At 41.1% G+C, this 23,165-nt stretch overlaps 1 protein-coding gene across 2 annotated transcripts in view; it reads left to right on the top strand.

The window, feature by feature from the left end:
- The first annotated feature begins 801 nt into the window (after positions 1 to 801).
- The window catches only part of RNF125 (ring finger protein 125), a 36,752-nt gene continuing 14,388 nt past the window's right edge, over positions 802 to 23,165 (top strand). The window contains exons 1-4 of one of the 2 annotated variants that reach the window (XM_038543592.1): positions 802 to 1,085; positions 17,472 to 17,625; positions 20,051 to 20,145; positions 22,306 to 22,396. In XM_038543592.1, coding sequence (XP_038399520.1) covers positions 922 to 1,085; positions 17,472 to 17,625; positions 20,051 to 20,145; positions 22,306 to 22,396 — 504 coding nt within the window. In that variant the 5' untranslated portion in view covers positions 802 to 921. The remainder of the gene's footprint in view (positions 1,086 to 17,471; positions 17,626 to 20,050; positions 20,146 to 22,305; positions 22,397 to 23,165) is intronic. The other variant, XM_038543591.1, reaches the window with a different exon arrangement.

Raw genomic sequence — 23,165 nt, 5'->3', positions numbered from 1 at the left:
AATGTGTGGCTTTTTTAAAAATAATATTTTATTTATTATTTGAGAGAGAGAGAGAGAGAGAGAGAGAGAGTGCACAAGCAGAGGGGAAAGGGCAGAGGAGGCAGAGAGAGAAGCAGCAGGGAGTCCGCGGTGGGGCTTGATCCGAGGACCCGGAGATCATGGCCAAGCAGAAGGCAGATGCTTAACCGACTGGGCCTCCCAGGCGCCCAGGTATGGCTCATTAAATGATGTATTTGGTCATGGCTAAAAGAGGGAGGGGCAGGGAGTAGGGGCAACAGCGGGACACCCTGCGCCCAGGAAACTGAGGCAGTAGAATTTATAGCACTAGAACCCTTATCGTCGTGAGTTGGGATCCGAACCCGGGTCTCAGAACCTTTTGCACGCCGCGTGCTAGCCCTCCCCCCGTGGGGCGCCGACTGCGGCCCGAGCGCAGGGGGGCGCGGTCTCGGGAGCCGCTCGGTGCCAGCCCGCGGCCGGGGCGCGCTGGGGTCGCAGCCGCGCAGGGCGGACGCGAGCATCACCTCCCGCGGGGCCCCTGCGTCGCGGCCGGCGGGGCCGGCTCCACCCTCTCCGGAGCTCGCCAGAACGCGGTACGGACGCGCGCGACAGCCCGCCGGCCGCCCCGCCGCTCCGGGCCCTGCGGGGGAGGTTTCAGGTTTCAGCCCTCGCAGGAGCCGGGCCGTGGCAGCGCGCACCGTGCGGCCGCCCCCGCCTCCTTGTGTCGGCCGCGGCCGCGCGCTCGTCGGCCCTGGACGGAGGTGGGGCGCCGGGCCGCGGCCGCCGCCGGGCTGCTGTCGCCGGGCGCGCGGGGAGGCGGCGGTCGCCGCTGGGCCGGGACTTCCTTCCTCTGCCGCAGGACAGCAAAACAACCCGGCCGCGGGCGCGGAGCTGCCGGCCGCTGTCTGGGCGAGAGGCGCCGCGATGGGCTCCGTGCTGAGCAGCGACAGCGCCAAAGCCGCCCCCGCCTCGGCCGCCCCCCGGGCCCTGGAGCGCAGCGGGGACCCCGAGCTGCCCGTCACGTCCTTCGACTGCTCCGTGTGCCTCGAGGTGCTGCACCAGCCCGTCCGGACCCGCTGCGGCCACGTGTGAGTGCGGGGGGAGCTCGGCTTGCGCGCCCGCTTCTGGGGAGGGCGAGGCCGGGGGAGCCCGCGCGTGGGAACGGAGCTCCTGCGGGGGACACACCCGGACCCGGCGAGCCCGGGCCGCGGGGAAGGCGACCTGTCGGAAGGTGACACAGGCATGCAGGAGGCGAAAACAGAAACAGGCGGGCGCCGCGGCGCCTCCCCGCCAGGCCCCGAGGCGCTGCTTGCCCCAAGCCCAGGTGCGGAGCCCCAGACCGGGTGCCCAGGCGCAGGAGCCGCCGGGGGCCGGGGCCGTCAGCTGGGGAGGGTGCCCTTGGCTGGACGGCCGGCACCCGCTTGGACACAGGGCAGTGGGCTTCTGCAGAGCAATCACCCCGCCGAGCTCAATCAATCGGGAGGTGCTGCCCCCTCCCCACCCCCCGCCGCCCCGCAGGTCGGTTTTGTTTTGCTGGCCCTGCACGTGTTCCAGGACGCCCACTGGGGCAGCCTCTTGAGCAAACAAAGATCCGTGCAAACTGTCCTTCCACCTCCACCTCCCCCTCCCCATCCTAATGCACACACTCAGGCCCTTCAAAGATCAGCTCAACAGGCGGAGTGACCTCGTAGCCCTTAGACTTTAAGTGCCTGTCGGGGTGGGGCCGGGACCTGAGAACCTTAGCGCCAGGCCCTTGAGTGTAGCCCTTTAAAATCTAACCACAGAGTGACAGGAGTTTGCAGACTCCCTGCCTCACGCGGCGCTTCCCTAAAATCGATGGAAAGCAGAGATAAAAATTAGTCGTTTCTAAAAAGAGTTTGAAAACAAAATCCCTATATAAAATTGGCCCGTCCTTAATGTGTGCTGGGGCCACTAGTGATGGGAGTTGGACCTGTGGTTTCGTGTTCTGTTTCCGCAGAAGCTTGCTTTCCGTGGCTGCCTGGGTGTGTGAGTGAGTGTGTGCCTGTTGGGGGTGGGTGGGGTGCGGGGAGTTGCACAGAGTGAGAACGGAAGCCCACTTAATGTCTTCTTTGGCTGACTAGAGTTTGATGAAGCGCCAGGGCAATACCGCAATGGCTAGTAAGTGCTTCTGGCTTAGCAAGGGGGGAAAAACCCATATTATAAATGCAAGTGCACAAAATGTTTTCAAAAAGACTTAGATGGTTCTTGACACCTATAGACTAGTGACTGAGAAGCACCATGAAAACCTCGGTGGTGAGCCAAGAAGGAAAAATGCAGCCCACATAGTGTTTAAATAAAGAGTGCCCTGGGCATTATTTTGTGGCTGTGTTTTCAAGGCCTGTTGTTTCAGCGTTGTACTTTAAACTCAAGCCTAATTGGCCTCCAGACTGATTACTGATGTTGTTTCCCAGCTGTCCAGATGTAGCTCATGATATGAAATCCCAAGGCCAAGATGGAAGCCGAGATAGCATCGTGTAACAGTATAATATATTGATTAGTTGGGACAGTAATCATCCCCGGGTAGCTATGGGTAAATTTAGGCTGTGCATTAAAACTTTAAAGTTGCACCAGGAATGCGCAGCGGGCATCGAGTCTTGAAAGTTCCTTCTGTAGAACTGAATTGGATGACTTTGATATTGGAGGTTGTTATCTGATTGAGGATTGTTTTCCCTGGTTTGGATTTTTTAAAAATATTTTACTTATTTATTCACGAGAGACACAGAGAGAGGCAGAGACACAGGCAGAGGGAGAAGCAGGCTCCATGCAAGGAGCCCAGTGTGGGACTCGAAGTGGAACTGGATCCCAGACTCCAGGATCACGCCCGGGCCCAAGGGAGGCGCTAAATCACTGAGCCACCCAGGGATCCCACCTGGTTTGGATTTTGAATGCCATAACTTACTGTTTGTAGTGTTTTTGCTTCTGCTAAAGGATAATGTAAATGTGTAAAAAGTTAAATCTTTTGTTTAATCTTTTTCTTTGTTAGAGTTTGAATAGGAAACCAGCAACTGGAAAAAATAGTCATGAAGTAGCACAAGGGCTGGATGAATTGCCTTCCCTCACTTTACTGTTCTTTGTTTTGACAAATCTATGTCCATTGTTCTGGCTGTGGGCAGAATTTCCATATTCCTCCTTTTGGCAAATTTACTTGGGCCCCTTCCACTTTATAAATGTTAACTAGAGTTCCTTCTCCACTGGGAATGGTGAGTGCTGTTAACACCATTTGTGTACTTCCTAAATAAATTTACTCTCCTCCATTGACCCTAAATTGGAAAATGGAGAAATGCAAATGAAATCTCTGTATGTTATCTCCTATTGAAGCTAATTTCCAAACTTGTTGAACTCGTTGGTTTATGCTGATTTCTGCTCATAAACCTATTTCGAGTCAATCAAGTACTTAATAATGACAAAAATACATTGAATGAGTATGTATATAGCACTCTATAAATTGTAGAAACAGTGGGACTGAGAGAGAGCAGTATTTGAAATTCAGCCCTGCCACTGACTGGTTGTGTGACCACCATGGGGCTATCTCTTTGACTGCTTCTTCATTTGTACAATAGGGTGAATAATGGAATTTTTATGAGTATTTTAAAAATGTAAAAGTGGCCCATCATAAAGCCTCAACACTTAATTTCTATCTCCCTTAAAGACATTCCACAAAGCAAAAACCCAGGAATGGGTATTATTTCTTATCTGTATTTCTTTTGGAATAAAACTGGGCCACAAAAGATAGATCTATGACATTTCTAAGATGTCGCAGATTATCTTCCTTTTAGCTGAGTTCTTTTTCCTTTGGTGGCCTTTAATTTAAGATATTCTATTTTAATGTGCTGTCATTTCAAATCGACATTGCTCATACGTCTGTATCAGTTGTTAAAACAGCTTTTGGGGGAAAGGCTTCCCACCTCTGCCTTATCTTCTGTTATGGGGGTGAGGAGTAGATAAGTTGAAGCTGTGTGAATGAAACTGAAAGGGAATCAGAATCTGATTTATATTTAAAATAAGTATTTTTAAAGAAATTTGTTGACCAGTTGCGTATGACAGATAAAGGGGGGAGAAAGGGTGGAAGGCAACTCCCTAACAGGTGACAGAGATAAAGGGGGGCAGAGTTCAGCTCCAGAGGTAATGTAGTGAACTTGTAATGGGGCTTGTCAAGTATACAGTAGTCTGATAGGGAGATATCCAAAGGGAAATATCCCAAAGGTACTGGGAGAACGGGTTTGGGGAAAGGTCAGAGCCAGAGCTAAGGGAGTTATCTAAAAGAATCAAGAAGTGGAGAATAGATCTAACAGAACTAGGAGGTACAGACTGGAGCATGCTAGAAGGCACAAAGAGCTACATCTTCATCGAACTGAGTTGGGTTAAATAGTTCCAAATCACAGAATTTGCCTAATTTTGAAAATGGAACTGTTGAGGATAATTCTGAAGTGCTTTCAGGTAAGTGAATTAAAACTTTCCATTTGTGGTCAAGTATGAATGGTACAGCCTGCATCAAATTAGTGGTTCTCTGAGAGTTTCCTGATGAGTTTTAAACTGACCCAGAAATATACATCAGTGCTTTCACTTTTTTTTTAACATTTAATATATTTTATTATATTTACATTTTAAAAATTATTTAAATATTTAAATATATTTTAAATTTTTTATTAAGGTGTAATTGACATATGTTAGTTTCAGGTGTTCAACATAATGATTCAATCTTTATATAAATTGGAAAACAAACACCATGAAGAGTCTAGTTAACATCTGTCAGCGTACATAGTTACACAGCTTTTTCTTACAACTTTTTAAGATCTATTGTTTTGGGGCACCTGGGTGGCTCAGTTGGTTAAGCATCTGCCTTTGGTTCAGGTCATGGTCCTGGGATCCTGGGATCAAGGCCTGCATCTGGCTCCTTGCTCAACAGTGCCTACTTCTCCCTCTCCCTCTGCCTGCCACTCCCCCTGCTTGTGCTCTCTTTTTATCAAAAAGAAATAAAATCTTGGAAAAACAAAAAGATCTATTGTCTTAGCAACTTTTAAATATATACTACAGTACTATACATATAGTGTTAACTGTAGCCACCATGTTGTACATTAGAGCCTTGTGATTTATTTATTTTTAACTGAAAGTTCATACCTTTTGACCCCCTTTCAGCCATTTTGCTGCCCATTTCATTCCTACAGGAGTTGTGCAATCCCAAAGAATTCTTCTTTAACATAAGATTAAAGCTATTTGCCTTATTGATTATTACAGATATTTATTATCTCCTTGTATATTATCTACTAGTGAGGGTTCTTCTGAGAAACAACCAATAGTGTGTGTGTGTGTGTGTGTGTGTAAAAAGACTGATTTTAAGGAATTTCTTCACATCATTGAGGATAATCGCTTCCTTAAAGTCAACTGATTATAGATGTTAACTACTTCTGCAAAATACCTGCACAGCAACACCTAGGTAAGTGTTTGATTAGATAACTGAGTACTATAGCCTATCCAAGTTGACACATAAAACTAACCATCACACCTATCAACTGAGTTTTTAAGGGTTATTAAAATCTGGTATCAAAAACAAAAATTAGATCATTGTCAGGCTTTACTATAGACCGTTCAGCATTCTACTAAAAAATCTGGCTGTCAGGCAACCATGTACACACCTACATGCTGCTCAAGCAGACAGTAGGAATCCACACAGTTTTCTTTAAAATAAAATCATTGTTCATTTTCTTCATCATTTTTATTTTGGTTTATTATGAGTTGTTTGGTTAGATCTGCTTTTGCATGGAATGCTTTCATTTATTGATCAAGCAAATATCCCCTGTCCTGTGCTGAGCACATAGACACAGATATCTATCCTCCTGGAGCTTGCATTCTCATCTGGCAGGTGCACAATAAACAAAATACCGGCATTAAATATGTCACTTGTTTATATAGTGATGGGTGTTAAAGAGAAAAAAAAAATAAGCCAGGAAATAGGATAGGAAGTATGTGGGGGAGTTGCAATTTTAAGATATTTAGAGCAATGCTTCTCAAATTACCTGCTGTAAAGAAGCAGTGAGGTTTTGTTTTGTTGTGCTTTTAGCCCATCACTGATCAATAATCTGATAAAATTAAAAAATGAATTATTGAAAAAAATTGAATTTAAAAATACCAAAGATCTATAAAATACAAGCCTTCATTTTAAAAAGTAATAATTACATTCAACAGACATAAAATTATTCTGGCAGATATCTATACAAGACTGAGAGATGACCACTGGTTTTATTAATATGGAGGCTATTGGTGACCTCCAGAAGAGCAGTGTCAGTGGAATGCTGGGCACCAAAGCCTACCTGGAGTGGGTTCCTGAGTGATCACAGGAGTCAGAGACAGAGAGGCCCTGTCATGGAGTGGGGAGGCAAAGCAAAGGAGAGAAATTGGGACAATAGCTGGAAGGAGAAGTGGGATCAAGAGAGTTTTCTTTTAAAAAAATATTTTTGTGATGCCTGGGTGGCTCAGTGGTTGAGCATCTGCCTTCAGCTCATGTCTTGATCCCTGGGGTCCTGGGATCGAGTCTCGCATGGGGCTCTCCACGGAGAGCCTGCTTCTCCCTCTGCCTGTGTCTCTCTGCCTCTCTCTGCATGTCTCTCATGAATAAATAAATAACATCTTAAAAAAATAAAATAGAATAAAAAATTTTTTAAATATTTTTTTCTTTTAAGAGAGGAAAAGTGGAATATTCTGTATGGTTATGGAAATGAACCTGTAGTGAGGGGGGAACTGATACACAGGAGGAAAGAGAATTTTAAGAGCAATGGCCTTGAGTAGGAGAGGAGCTGGGATTTACAGTGAGTCTTGGGGCCCAGGGGAGGCGTGGCCATGGCAGGAGACTGAATGGTTCATCCATTTCATAGGATATTGGGCGTTAGATGGGCACAGATGATGGGAGTCGAAGTGGAATATTGTGGAAGTTCCCATCTGATTACCAGTTATCATTGACATATTTTTTGACCTGTGATTTGACTTTAAGACAAACTTTGAAATTTAAATATGAACATACAGGCCCCTGATGCTAAAAGAAATGTATTTAGAATGCTTCCTCCTTCCAGTGTGCTTGGGTAAGCATCACTTAAAATAGGATGGTTAGAGCCTTTGGTACCATCAAGATCCAAAAACTCTGGAGAGTCTTTGCTCTAGTAAAGAAATGCTACACTGCCACCCCTTAAGGATCTGGTGCTTAGTTGGTGTTCAATATGAGTTGAGTTAATGGATGATTCTAAAATACAATGCAGTTTGAATACTTCGGTGAATGCCCCTCAAGTGGGGACAACTACCCTGTAGTGCCAGCCAACGGCTGCTATGTAGTCAAGTAACAGGAGTCTCATGATAGTTTCTGAACTCCATTATTTTTATGGGGTTACTCATCTGTCCCTGTATTACTGAGAATTTCGGAAAGATGTAATTAAGCTGGCCTGAAATTTGCCTCCTCTGGTGTTTGGACTGCTCTGTGTTTACTTAGTAACATTAGTATTGTCACAAGCAAATTAAATATTAGTGATCTATTAAATTATGTATTCTCTAACAAACAGAACCTAAATAATGTAGCAGACTGAGTTTTATGCCCAGATTTTCCTTAGGATTTGGCTACTGGCCTGTGGACTAGCAGCACTGCAGGATCTTGGGCCCCATCTCATAGCCACTGAATCAGGATCTGCATTTTAATAGGATGTTGAGGTGATTTATATTCACTTTAAAGTGTGAAGCACAGCTTTACTAAAACCTATTTAACTGACAATAAAATACAGCAAGTTGAGGACAGTTTTGTAGGTTTTAGAAAGACACCCTGCTAAGATTTTAAGTTAAAGGAAATAACATTTTCTTTGGGGGTTAAATTTTGAATCAACAAATAACCCGGTATAGAGGTATTCAGAATCAGATTTTGGAGGCTGAATGATTCCCAGGATGAACTTGGAGTGGGACCTAATTGAATACAGAAATAACATCAAAGGAAATCTCAGGGGTAGTGAGTGGCTGGAGGGCTTTGCTCTAAGAATAGCTGTACTCCGGCCTGTCTGGCTCATCTGTGTAGGTGAGGAGGGAGTAGGGTGTGTGTGTGTGTGTGTGTGTGTGCGTGTGTTTATTACATTGAAATATTTTAGCCTGAGACTCTTATCATGATTTTGAATAACAATAACAACTCCCTTTTTTCCATTTCCATTTTCAAGCTCACCAAGCCAGCTCAAGATTTTCATTCAGCTTCGTTTCACATCCCCACAGTGAGGCAGCCTAGTGTTGAGAACAAATAGAATGTTAGATCGGCCTCATGTTGCCAATGGGTCTTACAGAGTCCTATTTGGGGACCATGTGTGAATACTTATTTTGCCTGTCTAGCCTTGGACCCCATGGAGTCCCTAATGCATCCCTTCCCTCCTTAAATCTATGATGCTTAGTGTTCAGTTTTACCTCTTTAAGATTGGGTACCTAATTTTACCCAGTGTCCTCAGCAAGCCTTTCCTCATTTTTCTACAAATGCTTTGCTGATCTCTTCATTACAAGGGTTTAATTGATAATCACTTAATTTAGGGAAACAGAAAGGGGTTAATAAAATTATCAATGGGAGCAAGGTATTTAAGTTTCCATCTGGTTTCAAGGCTCTTAGAGCCATCCAGTTCCTAATCGATGTCTTTAGGAGCTGCAGACTGCAAGTGATATCAATGAATGGGGAGGGTGAGTACTCACTCCACAGGGTAGGGGTGCCAGCCCATGTGACCATATGGGAATTGAGTCCAGAGTTGGAGGAGACCAGTTTTTCAAGAGAAGCCAGAAATTTGGGTTTAGTTGTAAAATATGATTTAAAAAAAGAAAAATTAGGGGGAGGGGCAGAGGGAGAAGGAGAGAGAGAATCTTAAGCAGGCTCCAAGGGCCAGCACAGAGCCTGACTGAACCACCGGGCACCTCCTATAAAATTGGATGTTAAAGCAAGGGCAACTCGCTCCGAATTTTTGAAAACATTGAACTGGTCTAAAAAAAATGTAATTGACTTCTATACTTAGCTTCTGCCTTTCATCTAATTTCTCATTCTGATTGTATCTTTATTGATTCATCATTCTTAACCACCTTATGAAGTGGGGATGGGGCAGACAAATAAGAATCCTTTATCTCAGGGTTTGTGTTTACATATTTATTTTTTTTTTAATTTATTTATTTGAGAGAGAGACACAAAGAGACATCGAGAGAGAGCACAAATGGAGGAAAGGGCAGAGAGAGAGAAGCAGGCTCCCCAGTGAGCAGAGAGCCTAATGCAGGGCTTGATCCCAGGGCCCCAGGATCACCACCTAAGCTGAAGGCAGCTGCTCAACTGACTGAGCCACTCAGGTGCCCTGGTTTGTGTTCATTTCTATCCCTTGGGTTCTTTCAGAAGGATCTAACACTCTGCCTTATTAATGGGAATGTTGGGCCTGGCCCAGAAAATTCTTTGTTCGGTTCCTCGTAACTAATTTTGTTATTTCAGTTTACTGAGTAACTACTACTCAGTAGTTACTGGGGTGGTGTAGGCAGGAGGCCTGCAAGATTCGGAATGTTTTATGTATTTCTGTGATCTTCTTCATGCAATGTTGTTGTTTCTGGCCTGTTGTCACTGGGGCATTTTTGTTTTGTTGTGTTGTTTTTCAGCTTTGTTGAGGTGGTACAGTGCAATTCACACAGAGTGTACAAGTTGATGAATTTTGGTGATTATAGAACTACCTCCACGAACGAGATCTAGAACAACTAATTCCATTACCCTAAAAAGGTCCGTTCCCTCCCCCAAGCCCCTGGCTCCAACAACCCCATCTGCTTTCTGTCACTAAGTTTTGGAATCATACAGAAAGTAGTCTTTTGTGTTTGACCTCTCTCACTTAGTATAACAGGGCGTATATTTGTTGTCATTTGGTATGTTGTAAGTCCCTTTGCCTCACTTCCAAAATAAATCCTAACACTGCCTCCTGTTACTTTGCTTGTCTGAGCCATCATTCTCTCTTGAACTGACTCTTGCAGTGGCTTAAACCTGAGCTTCTCGCTGCCGTGGCTCTTGTACCTCTGTAATCTATCCTTCACACATGAACCAGAGTGATCTATGTAATATAAATCAAATTGTGTTACCCTCCTGCTTAAAACCCTCCAGCACCTTCCCACCACCCTGAGTTACGGCTTGATGATCTGTCTCCTGACCTCTCTACTCCCCCGTCTCACATCTCCAGTTACTCTCCCTGGGATGCCCTGCCTTTCAAGCAGGTTGGCTTTCTATACCTCAGCAAGATGCTCCCTATCTTTTGTCCCCTTTGTTTTCAGTTTGGAAAACCATTCCCAGATCTTCCTTAGAGTGGTGACTTCAAATATCTCAGGGACCACCCATTTAAATACTCCCTCTGCCCCACTCACTCTGTTTTTATCGTCAACTGTTTGTTTCCTCTCAAAGCATTTATCATCTGACCAGCCTATTTGTTTACCTGCTTATTGCTCCCCCCCCTCCCTTTTCCAGAACTCTGAGAGCAGGGACTTTAGACACTGCCACAATTTCATCCCTGGCATGTCAAACACTAGCTGGCAATAATTAGCTATTGCTAAAAATTTCACCAGTGCATGAATGCTTATATGGATGGGTCTAGGGAGGTTTGTGCAGATTTACGCATTCTCTAATAAAGTCTTCTCTGTAACCAACTATTCTTGCTAATAGCTTCACATAATCAGTTTTAGAAGGTTTGTATTTTCTCTATTCAGCCCTTTATTATATCCCAAATTGTTCTGTGTTCTTTAAGTTTCTTTAAATAATCATAAATGCAATGTAATCTTTTCCTCATACTGAATTTGGGTGCCCTTAAAAATACATTTTTAAAAATATTTTTCTCGGAGGGAGACAGAACATAAAGACTCCTAACTCTGGGAAACGAACTAGGGGTGGTGGAAGGGGAGGAGGGAGGGGGGTGGGGGTGAATGGGTGATGGGCACTGAGGGGGGCACTTGACGGGATGAGCACTGGGTGTTATTCTATTCTGTATGTTGGCAAATTGAACACCAATAAAAAATAAATTTATTAATAAAAAATAAAATAAAATATTTAAAAAATATTTTTCTCAGGACGCCTGGGTGGCTCAACGTTTGGGCGCCTGCCTTCGGCTCAGGTCATGATCCCGGAATCTGGGATCGAGTCTCGCATCGGGCTCCCTGCATAGAGCCTGCTACTCTCTCTGCCTGTGTCTCTGTCTCAGTCAGTGTCTCTCATGAATAAATAAATAAATCTTTAAAAAATAAATAAAATAAAAATGTTTTTCTCTTCATGTTCCATTAAAAATATCAGGTCTCTTCATCCTCCAAACACTTCCTTTCCTAATTTTATGGTTAAAATTTTTCTCAGGAATAAAGAAAACTTAAGTCATAGTAAGGTGGTTAATTTTCTCTAACATTTTTTTCCCATCGTATTTTTTTTTTAAAGATTTTTGTTTATTTGACAGAGAGAGACAGAGAGAAGATGTGCAGGCACAAGCAGGAGGAGAGGCAGCAGGAGAGGGAGAAGCCCTCAGATCATGACCTGAGCCAAGGCAGACCCTTAACCGACTGAGCCACCCAGGTGCCCCTCCCGCACATACTATTTTGAAAAATTTCAACCATAGAGCTAAGTTGAAAGAAATGTATAGTGAATACCTGTATATCCACTACCTAGATTTTACAATGATTAATTTTACTATATTGCTTTTTATCTCTCATTTTATCATATACCTATCCATCATCCATCTGTCTTCTTTTTGGATGCATTTCAGAGTAGGTTACAATGATCAGCACACTCTGTTCCTTCTTATATCAAGAGGCATAGTATTAACCAGACTTTAGTATTTATGTTTTTTTTAAAGGTAAATTACACATGTAGTGAAATGAGTACATTCTAGGCATAACCCCTATTGAGATACAGAATACTTTCAGTTAGTTTCCTGGTGTCCTTTGCCAGCCAATGCTTGTCCATGTACCCCTACAGGAAACCATTATTGTGATTTTTTTTTCTCTACCATAGATCAGGTTTGCCTGTTCCAGGACTTCATATAAGCAAAATTATACAGGATGTGCTCTATTATGTCTGGCTTCTTTATTTTTTTTTTTTTAAGATTTTTATTTATTTATTCATGATAGTCACAGAGAGAGAGAGAGAGAGGCAGAGACACAGGCAGAGGGAGAAGCAGGCTCCATGCACCGGGGGCCCGATGTGGGATTCGATCCCGGGTCTCCAGGATCGCGCCCTGGGCCAAAGGCAGGCGCCAAACCGCTGCGCCACCCAGGGATCCCTGTCTGGCTTCTTTAACTCAGTATGTCATTGAGGTTCATCAATGTTGATGTGTATGTTAGTAATTTGTTATTTTTTATTGCTGTGTGGTATTCCATTGTAGGAATATGCCACAGTTGGTTTATTCATTGTCTTGGTTTTTTTTTTTTTTTAAGAGTATATTTATTAATTCATGAGACATGAGACAGAGACAGAGACACAGGCAGAAGGAGAAGCAGACTCCCTGCGGGAGCCTGATGAGAGACTCGGTCCCAGGAACCCCAGGATCATGACCTGAGCCAAAGGCATACACTCAACCACTGAGCCACACGGGTGCTACTATTCATTTTCTTGTTGAAGGACATCTGGGTAACTTCCAATTTGGGGCTGCTATGAATACATTTCTTATTAATATTCTTGTACCAATAGGTATAAATTTTCATTTCTCTTTAATAAATACATGGGCTTGTTATTGCAGGACCAAAGGTACCTATATATTTTGTTTTATAAAAATGACCAGGCCATTTATTTCAAACAGTTATAGGTGATTAACTTTTTTAAAGAATCATTTATTGTGTAGATACTATCATAAGATTCAAACTTGAAATTTGACAATGAAAATACTCACCTCTTCTTCTTAGTTCCCATTTCTCCAAAAGATAGGTAAGTGTTCTTTTTTTTTATCCTTTTAGATGTTTTTATACATCTACAAGGCTATGAATAGCCCATATTATATACATAGCCTACACTTTGGTTTCCTTTTTTTTTGGTTTTAAATTCAAGTTAGTTAACATATAGTATATTATTAATTTTGGGGTAGAATTTAGTGATTCATCAGTTGCGTATAACACCCGGTGCTCATCATATCACAAGCCCTCCTTAACACCTATCACCCAATTACCCCATCTCCCCACCCACCAAACCCTCCAGCAACCCTCAGTTTATTTCCTATAGTTAAGAGTCTCTTATGGTTTGTCTCCTTCTCTGTCTTATCCTATTTTTTTCTTCTTTTCTCCTATGTTCATCAATTTTGTTTCTTAAATTACACATATAGTGAAATCATATGGTATTTGTCTTTCTCTGACTGAATGATTTTGCTAGTTCCTCTAGCTCCATCCACGTCATTGCAAATGGCAAGATTTCATTCTTTTGATGGCTGAGTAATATTCCATTGTGTATATATGTGGTATACACACACACCCATATATATATATACATATATATGTGTATGTGTGTATGTTTATATATATAGGTATATGTATACACACACATGCATACACACCACATCTTCCACATCTTTATCCATTCATCTGTCGATGGACGTCTGGGCTCTTTCCATAGTTTGGCTATTGTGGACATTGCTTCTATAAACATTGGGGTGCAGGTGCCCCTTCCAATCACTGTTTTTGTATCCTTTGGACAAATACCTAGTAGTTCAATTATTGGCTCATAGGGTAACTCAGTTTTTAACTTTTTGAGAAACCTCCATACAGTTTTCCAGAGTAGCTGAGCCAGTTTGCATTCTCACCAACTACACTTTGCTTTCTAAGAGGTTTTATTTTTGAGTTATCTTGTTTTTGTGCCTTGTTATATAGCTTACATACACACACATACAATTACATAATTACTTAAATCTGGATTCTAATTACACAACTCGTTTAATGCTTGATCACTTACATACTTTTTATGCTAATATACTAGAGTAAAGATGTTAAATTCTCCGGTTCACAATACTTGAATTTGATAACTGTACCTATAAGGGGAGACTTTTAACTTCAGATTTTTTTTGAACTAAGCGGTTCTGCAATCTTATTTCTGCACCCCCAAAAACAAGACTTGAGGTGTGATGGCATCCATTCCTCTCCTTATTGGTAACACTTTAAAAAGTCATGGTTTTTATGAATTGATAACCAGCACGTTCGGTCTGTCCCAAAACACCTTGGTCTTGTGTTTTCTCCATTTAATAATCACTTTTGTTAAAAGGGGTACTGCTAGTTGACTGACCTATGGGATTTGCAACTAATAATCTCATAGAATGCAATAGTGTCTATCTAATCTCATTTGAGAGTTTTACGCCACATGTAACACCACTGTGTAGTCATAAAGGCTTAGAGCCTTGATTTTTAAAAATTCCTTAAGTATACTACTTTTCATGACTACTAGATATTTCTGTAGTTGTAGTGATCAGTTTTTTTTTTTCCCAGTAGTGATCAGTTTTAGTTACAAAAATATGTGCAAAAGCACTTACACAATGACAGTAGAAACGTACTCTAACAAGCCCGCTGGTTTATACGGGTACCTCCACAGTCTAACAGTTTTGCTGCTTCTGCTTGTCACTGGGAGGAATCGAGGTGACTTAAAAAGAACTACAGACCTTTCTCGACTCACAGTGGGGTTCTGTCCCGATAAACCCATCCTAAGTTAAAGTAAGTTGAAAATGCATTTAATCACCTAACCTGCCAAACATCATAGCTTAGCCTAATCTACCCTAAATATGCTTAGAACACTTACATTAGCCCACAACTGGGCAAAATCATCTAACACAAGCCTATTTCATAATAAAAGTGTTGAATATTTTGTGTAATTCATTGAATAGTGTACTGAAAGTGCAAAACAGTGCTTGTCTGGGTGTAGAATGGTTGTAAGTGTATCAGTTGTTTATCTGCATGGCGGACTGGGAGCTGCTCAGCATTGCAAGAAGAATATTTGCTGAATACCAGGAGTAGACCAAAATTCAAAATTTGAAGTACAGTTTCTACTGAATGAGTATCGCTTTTGTGTCACTGTAAAGTCAAAAAATCCTAGTGGAACCAGTTAATTTGGGGACCTTCCACACATACTTTCAAGCCCCTTTCAAAACTGAAGTTCAAAGTACTCCCGTCTTCAGGCTGTATAAACTTGGCAAGTAGTTACACCTCTGTGGTTTTTTTGTTTTGTTTTGTTTAGAGATTTTTATGTATTTATTTGACAGAGAGAGAGTGAAAGAGCTCAAGCAGGGGGAAGCAGAAGAGGAAGAGGGAGAAGCAGGTTCCTTGTTGAGCAGAGAACCCGATTTGGGGCTGGGTCCAGGACTCTGGGATCAAGCCCTGAGCCAAAGGCAGCCACTTCACTGACTGAGCCACCCATGTGGCCCTGTTGTTACACCTCTCAGAATCTCTGTTTGCCACCAGTCAAGTGATGAGAAAGCAAAGCAGCATTGTAGGATTACTCTGAGAGCTAAATGAGATTGTGTCTATGGGTGCCCACTGCAGGGCTTGACACCAATATTAGTCTTCTGTTTGTATGGGTATAAAACTCAAGTAAGTTGTGAGGATCCTGACGTGGGGCTCAATCACAAGACCCGAGATCACGACCTGAGCCGAAACCAAGAATCAGATGCCTAACCAACTGTGCCACCCAGGCACCCCTCATAGGGGTTTGTTAAAATCAAATGAATTAGGGTATGTTTTAATACTTGTTAAAAATAAAAAACAAAAAACCACAGCATACCAAGTTTGAAATCATATCAAATAAAAAGTTACTAAGACAACGGTAAAAATAAAAACACCTAGAAAAAAAATGGTAGGAATACAGGTAGATCTGGGATTCTAAATAAAGAGCAGCACATCCCATCATGTTGTTGCTGAATCAGTCCTTATGTCAGTCTGTTTTGCACTCATCATCCAGAGAGAGGGTTTACTTGGTCTGGCCCACTGCGGGACTCTTGTCTTCAGCAATTGAATGTGGGCACCTTGGTGAGGGCCCAGCAGATTGTATCTCACGTAAGACATATGGTTCCTGCAGAGCAAAATCAGGGTGCTGTTGCAAGAAAAAGAGGAAATGGATGCTGAACAAGCATAGACATCAAGCAGATGCCTCAAGAACAATGCAAATGGGGATGCCTGGGTGACTCAGCGGTTGAGCACCTGCCCCTGGCTCAGGGTGTGATCTGCGGTCTCAGGACCAAGTCCCACATCAGGCTCCCTGCCTGGAGACTGCTTCTCCCTCTGCCTACATCTCTGCTTTTCTCTCTGTGTGTCTTTCATGAATAAATAAATAAATAATCTTAAAAAAAAAGAACAATGCAAATGTCAGCATCCTCTGTGTGTGTATAAGAATTTTATAACAGATGCAGAAGAGAGTTCTTTTAGGCATCAGTCATGGCTAATACAATTGGGGGTTCAGTCTGGGAAATTTCAGTGAACTATATACCTATGATATGTGAACCTTTCAATATATATATAGTATATCTAAATTTTAAAAAAGCTTAACTTTGCCATAATATTAATACTCCCAGATAGATGGTATATGGCAAGTACTTTAGCGGTGCTTCTCAGGTCACGCTAATGTATGTAATTTATCTAAAGGTCATTTTAACTTTGGTGTGCACGTGGCCTTCAACAGCTCCTATAAATAGGGCAAGATTTTCTGTGAGTTCTGCTGATTATGTTAAGATTTTATTACGATTATCTTTAAGTAAGCCAGGGAATAAATGTCTTGACTTGGAGAACATTTCCTAGTAGTGGTAACTTTAATTAGATCATTTTCTGTACCTGGGAATAACATTAAAATCATTTTATAAGCCTGATAATGCACATGGTATTTCTCCTCCTTGACTTCTTGCTGTGTTCTTTTCTAACATACAAAAGCCCACAGAGCCAAGACCTCTTCCTGCCCTCTCCCACCCCAACCCCAATTTGGAGTAAAATAGGATTAAAGAAAAGAAAGAACACATTGGCTACCCTTTGGGTTATAGTTTTAATTCCGTTTATAGGAATGCTGTTTTCACCGCTTTGTGCTCTTCTGTCCAAATGCAAGCAGCAAATGTGGTGAGAATGTGCGACCCCCAGGCGGTCTGCCAGGAAGGTAAGGGACTCTGTGCCAAGGTATAGGCTGCAAGCACACCTTTAGCTTGGCAATACAGCTCCTGGTATGTAAGGGGTCGTGAAAACACACTTTACACAAATGAACACATAGTGGTGGCTCCCTTACACTTTTTTTTTTTTTAAAGATTTTATTTATTTATTTATTCATGAGAGACACAGAGAGAGAGAGAGGCAGAGACACAGGCAGAGGCAAAAGCAGGCTCCCCGCAGGGACCTGCTCGATCCCAGGTCTCCAGGATCATGCCCTGGCCTGAAGGCGGCGCTAAACCGCTGAGCCACCCGGGCTGCTGTCCCTTACACCTTTTAAGGGAAATGATGGATGATGTGTGCTTTGTTTCTTTCAGATTCTGTCGTTCCTGTATCGCTACCAGTCTGAAGAACAATAGGTGGACCTGTCCTTATTGCCGGGCGTATCTTCCCTCAGAAGGAGTTCCAGCCACTGATGTAGCCAAGAGAATGAAGTCAGAGTACCAGAACTGCACTGAGTGTGACACACTGGTACGTGACAAGAGCGTAAAGTATCAGATGTACCTCCCAGGTTTCTGACATGCATAGGTGTAGGTGAAGGTGCTGATAGGAGGAGCAGATTTGGAGAAAAATCCACGAAGTCTTAAATATGTCATGTTTGAACTGCCAAGGGGAAGATACTATCATAGGGAATTTTGAGATCAAAAGAGAAATCATATGCTAAGGGCCTGAATTTTTTTAGAGCACCTTTCTTGATTGTTCATCGACATTGTCGCCTGTTCTACTTTCTGAGTACCTTGTGCTTTCTCTCTGTACTATTTACCACCATTTAGAATTATGCTTTTGTGATTTTTTAAAATTTATGTCAGTTATCCCGACCAGACTTAAGCTCTGTGAGGGTAAGGACCATGTCTGTTTTATTGGTGACTGTGTGTGTACCCAGCACTTTGAAAAGTGACTGGCACATAGTTAGTGCTTCATATATTGTTTTGAATATTTATCTGAGACTCAATAACTTATTCATGGCTGTCTGACTATAGAACTTATATATGGTCTTTGGAGTCAGACTTCCTGGGATCAAATGTGAATTCTCTCACTCATTAATTGTGATTTGGGGACATTATTATTTAAGTTTTCATCTTTTTGTAAAATGAGGAAAAAGATAGCATTCATGTCATGGAATGATGCATAGTTGCAAAGGAAAATGATAAAATATATATGGCTTTCAGCACTGTCTGGAACATAGTACAATGCTCAAAATCATTAGCTTTTTCCATTCATAATAATAATTACTTATTTTTACTTTGATTTTTTTTGTCGTCACACGACAATCAACATGCGCAGAAGTATCTTCCTTCTTCCTTTGTATTCTTAAACAACAAAGATAAGCATTTTTGATACAAATGAGAAATCTTTTAAGAAAAGTAATAAAGAGATGTGAGAGATTTGATGGTCAGAATTGGAATGTGGGGATCCCTGGGTGGCGCAGCGGTTTAGCGCCTGCCTTTGGCCCAGGGCGCGATCCTGGAGACTCAGGATTGAATCCCACGTCGGGCTCCCGGTGCATGGAGCCTGCTTCTCCCTCTGCCTGTGTCTCTGCCTCTCTCTCTCTCTCTCTCTCTCTCTCTCTGTGACTATCATAAATAAATAAAAAATTTAAAAAAAAAACAAAAAAAACAAAATTGGAATGTGAAAACTTGGAAAATAGTGTGTTTTTAAGACCTCTACCTCAACGAGTCCCAGGTGGATATTTGTGAAACAAGGATTTGTTCTCACTTTTCCACTCGCTTTTATTTTTGTCTTTTGTGAAGCAATTTGTCTTTAGTGAAGCAATTATAACAGTTTCCTTGACAGGGTAGATTTCATGCTTGAGGTTTAACTTCCGGCGCTTGAGCAAAATGAAGCAAGATGGGTCGACCACCTTACCACAGCTCTACAAAGCTTCCTTTAGCACAAGATCTTATCAGAGTTTCTAATGAAACATTTAGTAGAAGATGTGTTTTTTAGCCACAGATCCCTCATGGTTAGGATCTCTGAATGTATATCTGGAGGAACAAGGGCTCTTTATTCTGTCTTGGTAAAAATGGACTTGTAAGAGCTGTCTTTTATGTTTGCTCTTAATGGGGCCATTAACTATACTGTGTATTGTGAATTCATGTAATACTGCTGGATATATTATAAAACCATGGTATTTATATCTTTCTCTGAGGCACAGGATTTCCTTTTACTTACTATGGGCATCTTTAAAATTAAAATCCATCTATTGGTTCTTTTTATCTCTCTTTGTTTTCTTTTCCCTCTGTCTCTTCTCATTTTTTTTCTTCCCTCCATCTTGCTTGCTGTCTTTCCCCTCTCTCCTTTTTCTTTCTCACTTCTTATTATCATCAGGTTAGGTAATGGTATCCAAAAAAGGAAATTTGAGTTGTTATGTCTTTCCACTTTAAAAAACATATGCTTTCTAGGGATGCCTGGGTGGCTCAGTTGGTTAAGCATCTGACTCTTGATTTTGGCTCAGGTCATGGTCTCAGGGTCCTGGGATCAAGCCCTGCATCAGACTCTGTGCTTAGTGTGGAGTCTGCTTAAGGATTCTCTCTCCCTCTCCCTTCACCCCTCCCCCTCACTTCTACAAATACACATGTGTGCACAGGTGCTCGCTCTCTCTCTCAAATAAATAAATAAATATTTTAAAAATAAGAATAAAAAAACACGTGCCTTCTAGGAGAACCAAACTCAAGAACTCAACATTTGGATCTTCTGAGTATTAGAGGTATTTTTAAAGTGTTATTCTTGGTAATGCCTTAACTTTGTTGTACTCTTGTCATGAATGCATCCTTTGAATCCACTGACCCACACCATGAACTTATTTGCAATAATGAAAGTAATAAAGCTGGATCACAGAAGACTTTACTGAGCCTCTTTTCAACAGGGATTTTATTTTGAATTTGCTTTTATATAGGTTTGCCTCAGCGAAATGAGGGCACACATAAGATCTTGTCAGAAGTATATAGATAAATACGGACCGCTGCAGGAACTTGGGGAGACGGCAACCAGGTTTGTTTCAACACAATGTAGTTGAATGTTAAATTTGATATGCCTATAAAGAAGTTCATAGGCTGGAAAGGTTAACCTTCTTATGGTGAAAATATGTATGGAGTTGTGTTTAGGCTCTGAACCCTAACACCTACTATTGGTAATCATTTGTTAATGGCAATAATTATGAAAGAGTGAATTATGAAAGAGTTTTGCTTTCTTTACTCGAAAAACTTTGCATGAAGGGAGCCAACCGAGTACTGGAGAGATTGGGAGAACTTCCTCAGACGATTGTGTATTCAGGAAGATCCAAAAATAGAATGTGGAACTGCTGAGGTTCTGCAAGGCTCTGTTTTCTAACTAATGGGTTCAAGTAGATCCTGGTTCAGAGCCTATTCGTTTTCACTCTTCCACTGCCACTGCTCAGTGCCCCAGCTCATTTCCTCTCAGTTTTGCTGGTTTGGCTTTAGAAGGTAGGAAGTGGCATCTCAGTATATAGTCTAACAAGGAAGAACAGGCCTAGGGCAGGCATCCTGAACTGAGACCTTTTTGGTGGGTAATCTTTTATGGGGCCAGAGGAAGGATGGAGGGGGTTAGTAGGCTCAATGACAAATATTGATCATTATTTGTTTTTCCTTTAAAGAGAAAGAAAAGATATAAATCTGGGCCATTACTACCCTGATGGCGAGAGTAATTACAAAGGTTGGAGTCTCTCTCTACCAACAAAATGAGGAAATGATTTATGTTTCCCTGTCTAGGCTGATAACTTGGAAGCCATTAAGTCTACTTACAAGTTCAGTTACCAATAGTGGTATTCAGTAAGAGTGTGATTTTTTTTTCTTTTTCCTGAGGAAAATGTTACTCTTATTTTAAGAAAATATACTCAAAGCTTAGATCTCCTAACCCGAAAGTCTAAATGATTACCCCCCTTCTTTTTGTTTTACTAGATATTGCTTTGCAAATGTATCCAGTATTGTAGGATTAGTCCTAAACCATGATGTTACAAATTTGAAATGAGCATTTTGGCTCAAAGCAGAGTATGAATTCTGTTAGATTGGCTGCAAGGACCAAAAGGAAGGAAGATAAGTGGATTAAGAAAATGCATGGATTTGATTGCAAGGTTTTTAGGCTTTATGAAAATTTAAAAATACATGCAAGCTAACTTAAATCCTAATTTCTTCTGCTGGTTAGAATTAAATAATAAAGAATTAAAATAACAAAATGAGGAGGGTTGTTGATTAATCAATCTTACGGGATACATTAATATTTGCATTTAAGATAGAAATCTTTGCTTTATAAAAGAACTTACTACTACATAATTCAAATTATAAAAATTCTTATACAAGGTGCTTTTGCAGAGTACAAGTGTTAGGGAACAGGAAGTTGTATCTATGATAGAAAGTGAGCAAAAAATTCCAAGCCTCCATATTGTCCCTGTGAGTTGAAGGCAGCAATGTCCACTAGAACACATAGGTAATTTTATATTTTCTGGTAGCCACATTTAAAAAAGTAAAAAGAAACAGTGAAATTAATTTTTAGTGTATTTTATTTAACTGAAGATAGCTTAAATATTATCATTTTAACATGTAATCAATATAAACATTATTGAGATATTTTACTTTTTTTTTTTAATATAAAGTCTTTGAAACTCAGTATTCATTTTGTACTTCCAGCATAACTCAATTTCAATAGCCAGGTTTAAAGTGCCAGTAGACATATATGACTAATAGTTCCTGTAGTGGACAGCATACATGTAAGGGACAAATATTCCTTATATACACCTGTAGTCACATATGCTGGTAGAGCTGGAGAACAAATAACACCCAGTTATGTTACCTGAATTAGGAACGGGAGGAAGAAAAAGAAACAAAAAGTAACCCAGGGACATCTGGGTGATGTGATCCCAGTTTTTCAGTTAATGGGCGCTCTGACAGCACTTCTCTCCCAAAGAGAAGAAAGGGCTTCATGTTCACTATAACTGTTTCTCTACTGTGCCCTTGTGAGGATACTTACTTTTTTTATGAGGAAAAAAACGTAGATATCTGACCATTATCAGGATGGAAAAATAATGTTAAATCAGGAAGAATAAGGGCTGGAAACTAGATCCACCTACATTCTATTTTTTATCTCTAGTTAAATGCCAACAATTTTAGTAATTTCTGTATTGTATGCAATTTCCAGGTGTGTATGTCCGTTTTGTCAGAGGGAATTGGATGAAGACAGTTTGCTGGATCACTGTATCACTCATCACAGATCAGAAAGGAGATCTGTGGTAAGGAATTTCGTTACTATATTTCTGCAATGTCTGAATTCAATATACACTAGAAATCCATTTAATAGGCTTCTATTTATAGATATATTATAAAAGATAGTTTATGTCAAGGTTGTGCTAATCCTGTGACTTAATATGTGAAAGTGTTAATTTGAAAGTGGTAAGAATTACTAATGCACAGTCATTCTCTCATTTATGAAATTTGACATATCTCACAGATAATTATGGGCATAATCAACTGAGAAGATAAAAAATACACACCTAAGATCCAACTTTAGTATACTGTGGTCATGTCCTAAGTAAAAAACATTTTTTAATAATGCAGAGAGGGTCATCATGGAAGTTATTCGTCTTATCCAGTCTTTTGTTTCATAGTCTTGACTATTTATCCATATGCTTGCACATTAAATATATATATTGCTCATCATTTCCCGGGTTCATTGTGATGCTTCCTTTTTTTTTTTCTTTTCAGCCTGGCATTTTTGTCCTGTGGCTTTGATAATTTTCATTTTTATATAGTTGTGAGGGAAAGCAGGGCAGTACTGGGTACGTCCTCATTTACTTAGCCATTTTACTATTTTTGTACACTTGTTAACCAATTTTAAGATTTTAATTCATACGGTACATTTGAACTTTTCCCTTTATTGGATTTTTTCCTAAGAGGAAATTCCTTAGGTTTATCTTTCTGGGACCAAGAAAGTACAAACTTTTTAATAGCTCTTGAAATAGACTTCTAAATGCATTCCAAAAAGGTTGAGTCAATTTATAT

The sequence above is a fragment of the Canis lupus genome, chromosome 7, assembly GCF_011100685.1.
Source record: "Canis lupus familiaris isolate Mischka breed German Shepherd chromosome 7, alternate assembly UU_Cfam_GSD_1.0, whole genome shotgun sequence".
NCBI classification, from domain to species: Eukaryota; Metazoa; Chordata; class Mammalia; order Carnivora; family Canidae; genus Canis; species Canis lupus.
The sequence above is the reverse complement of the archived record's forward strand: the minus strand, read 5'-3'. Positions and strand labels throughout refer to the sequence as shown.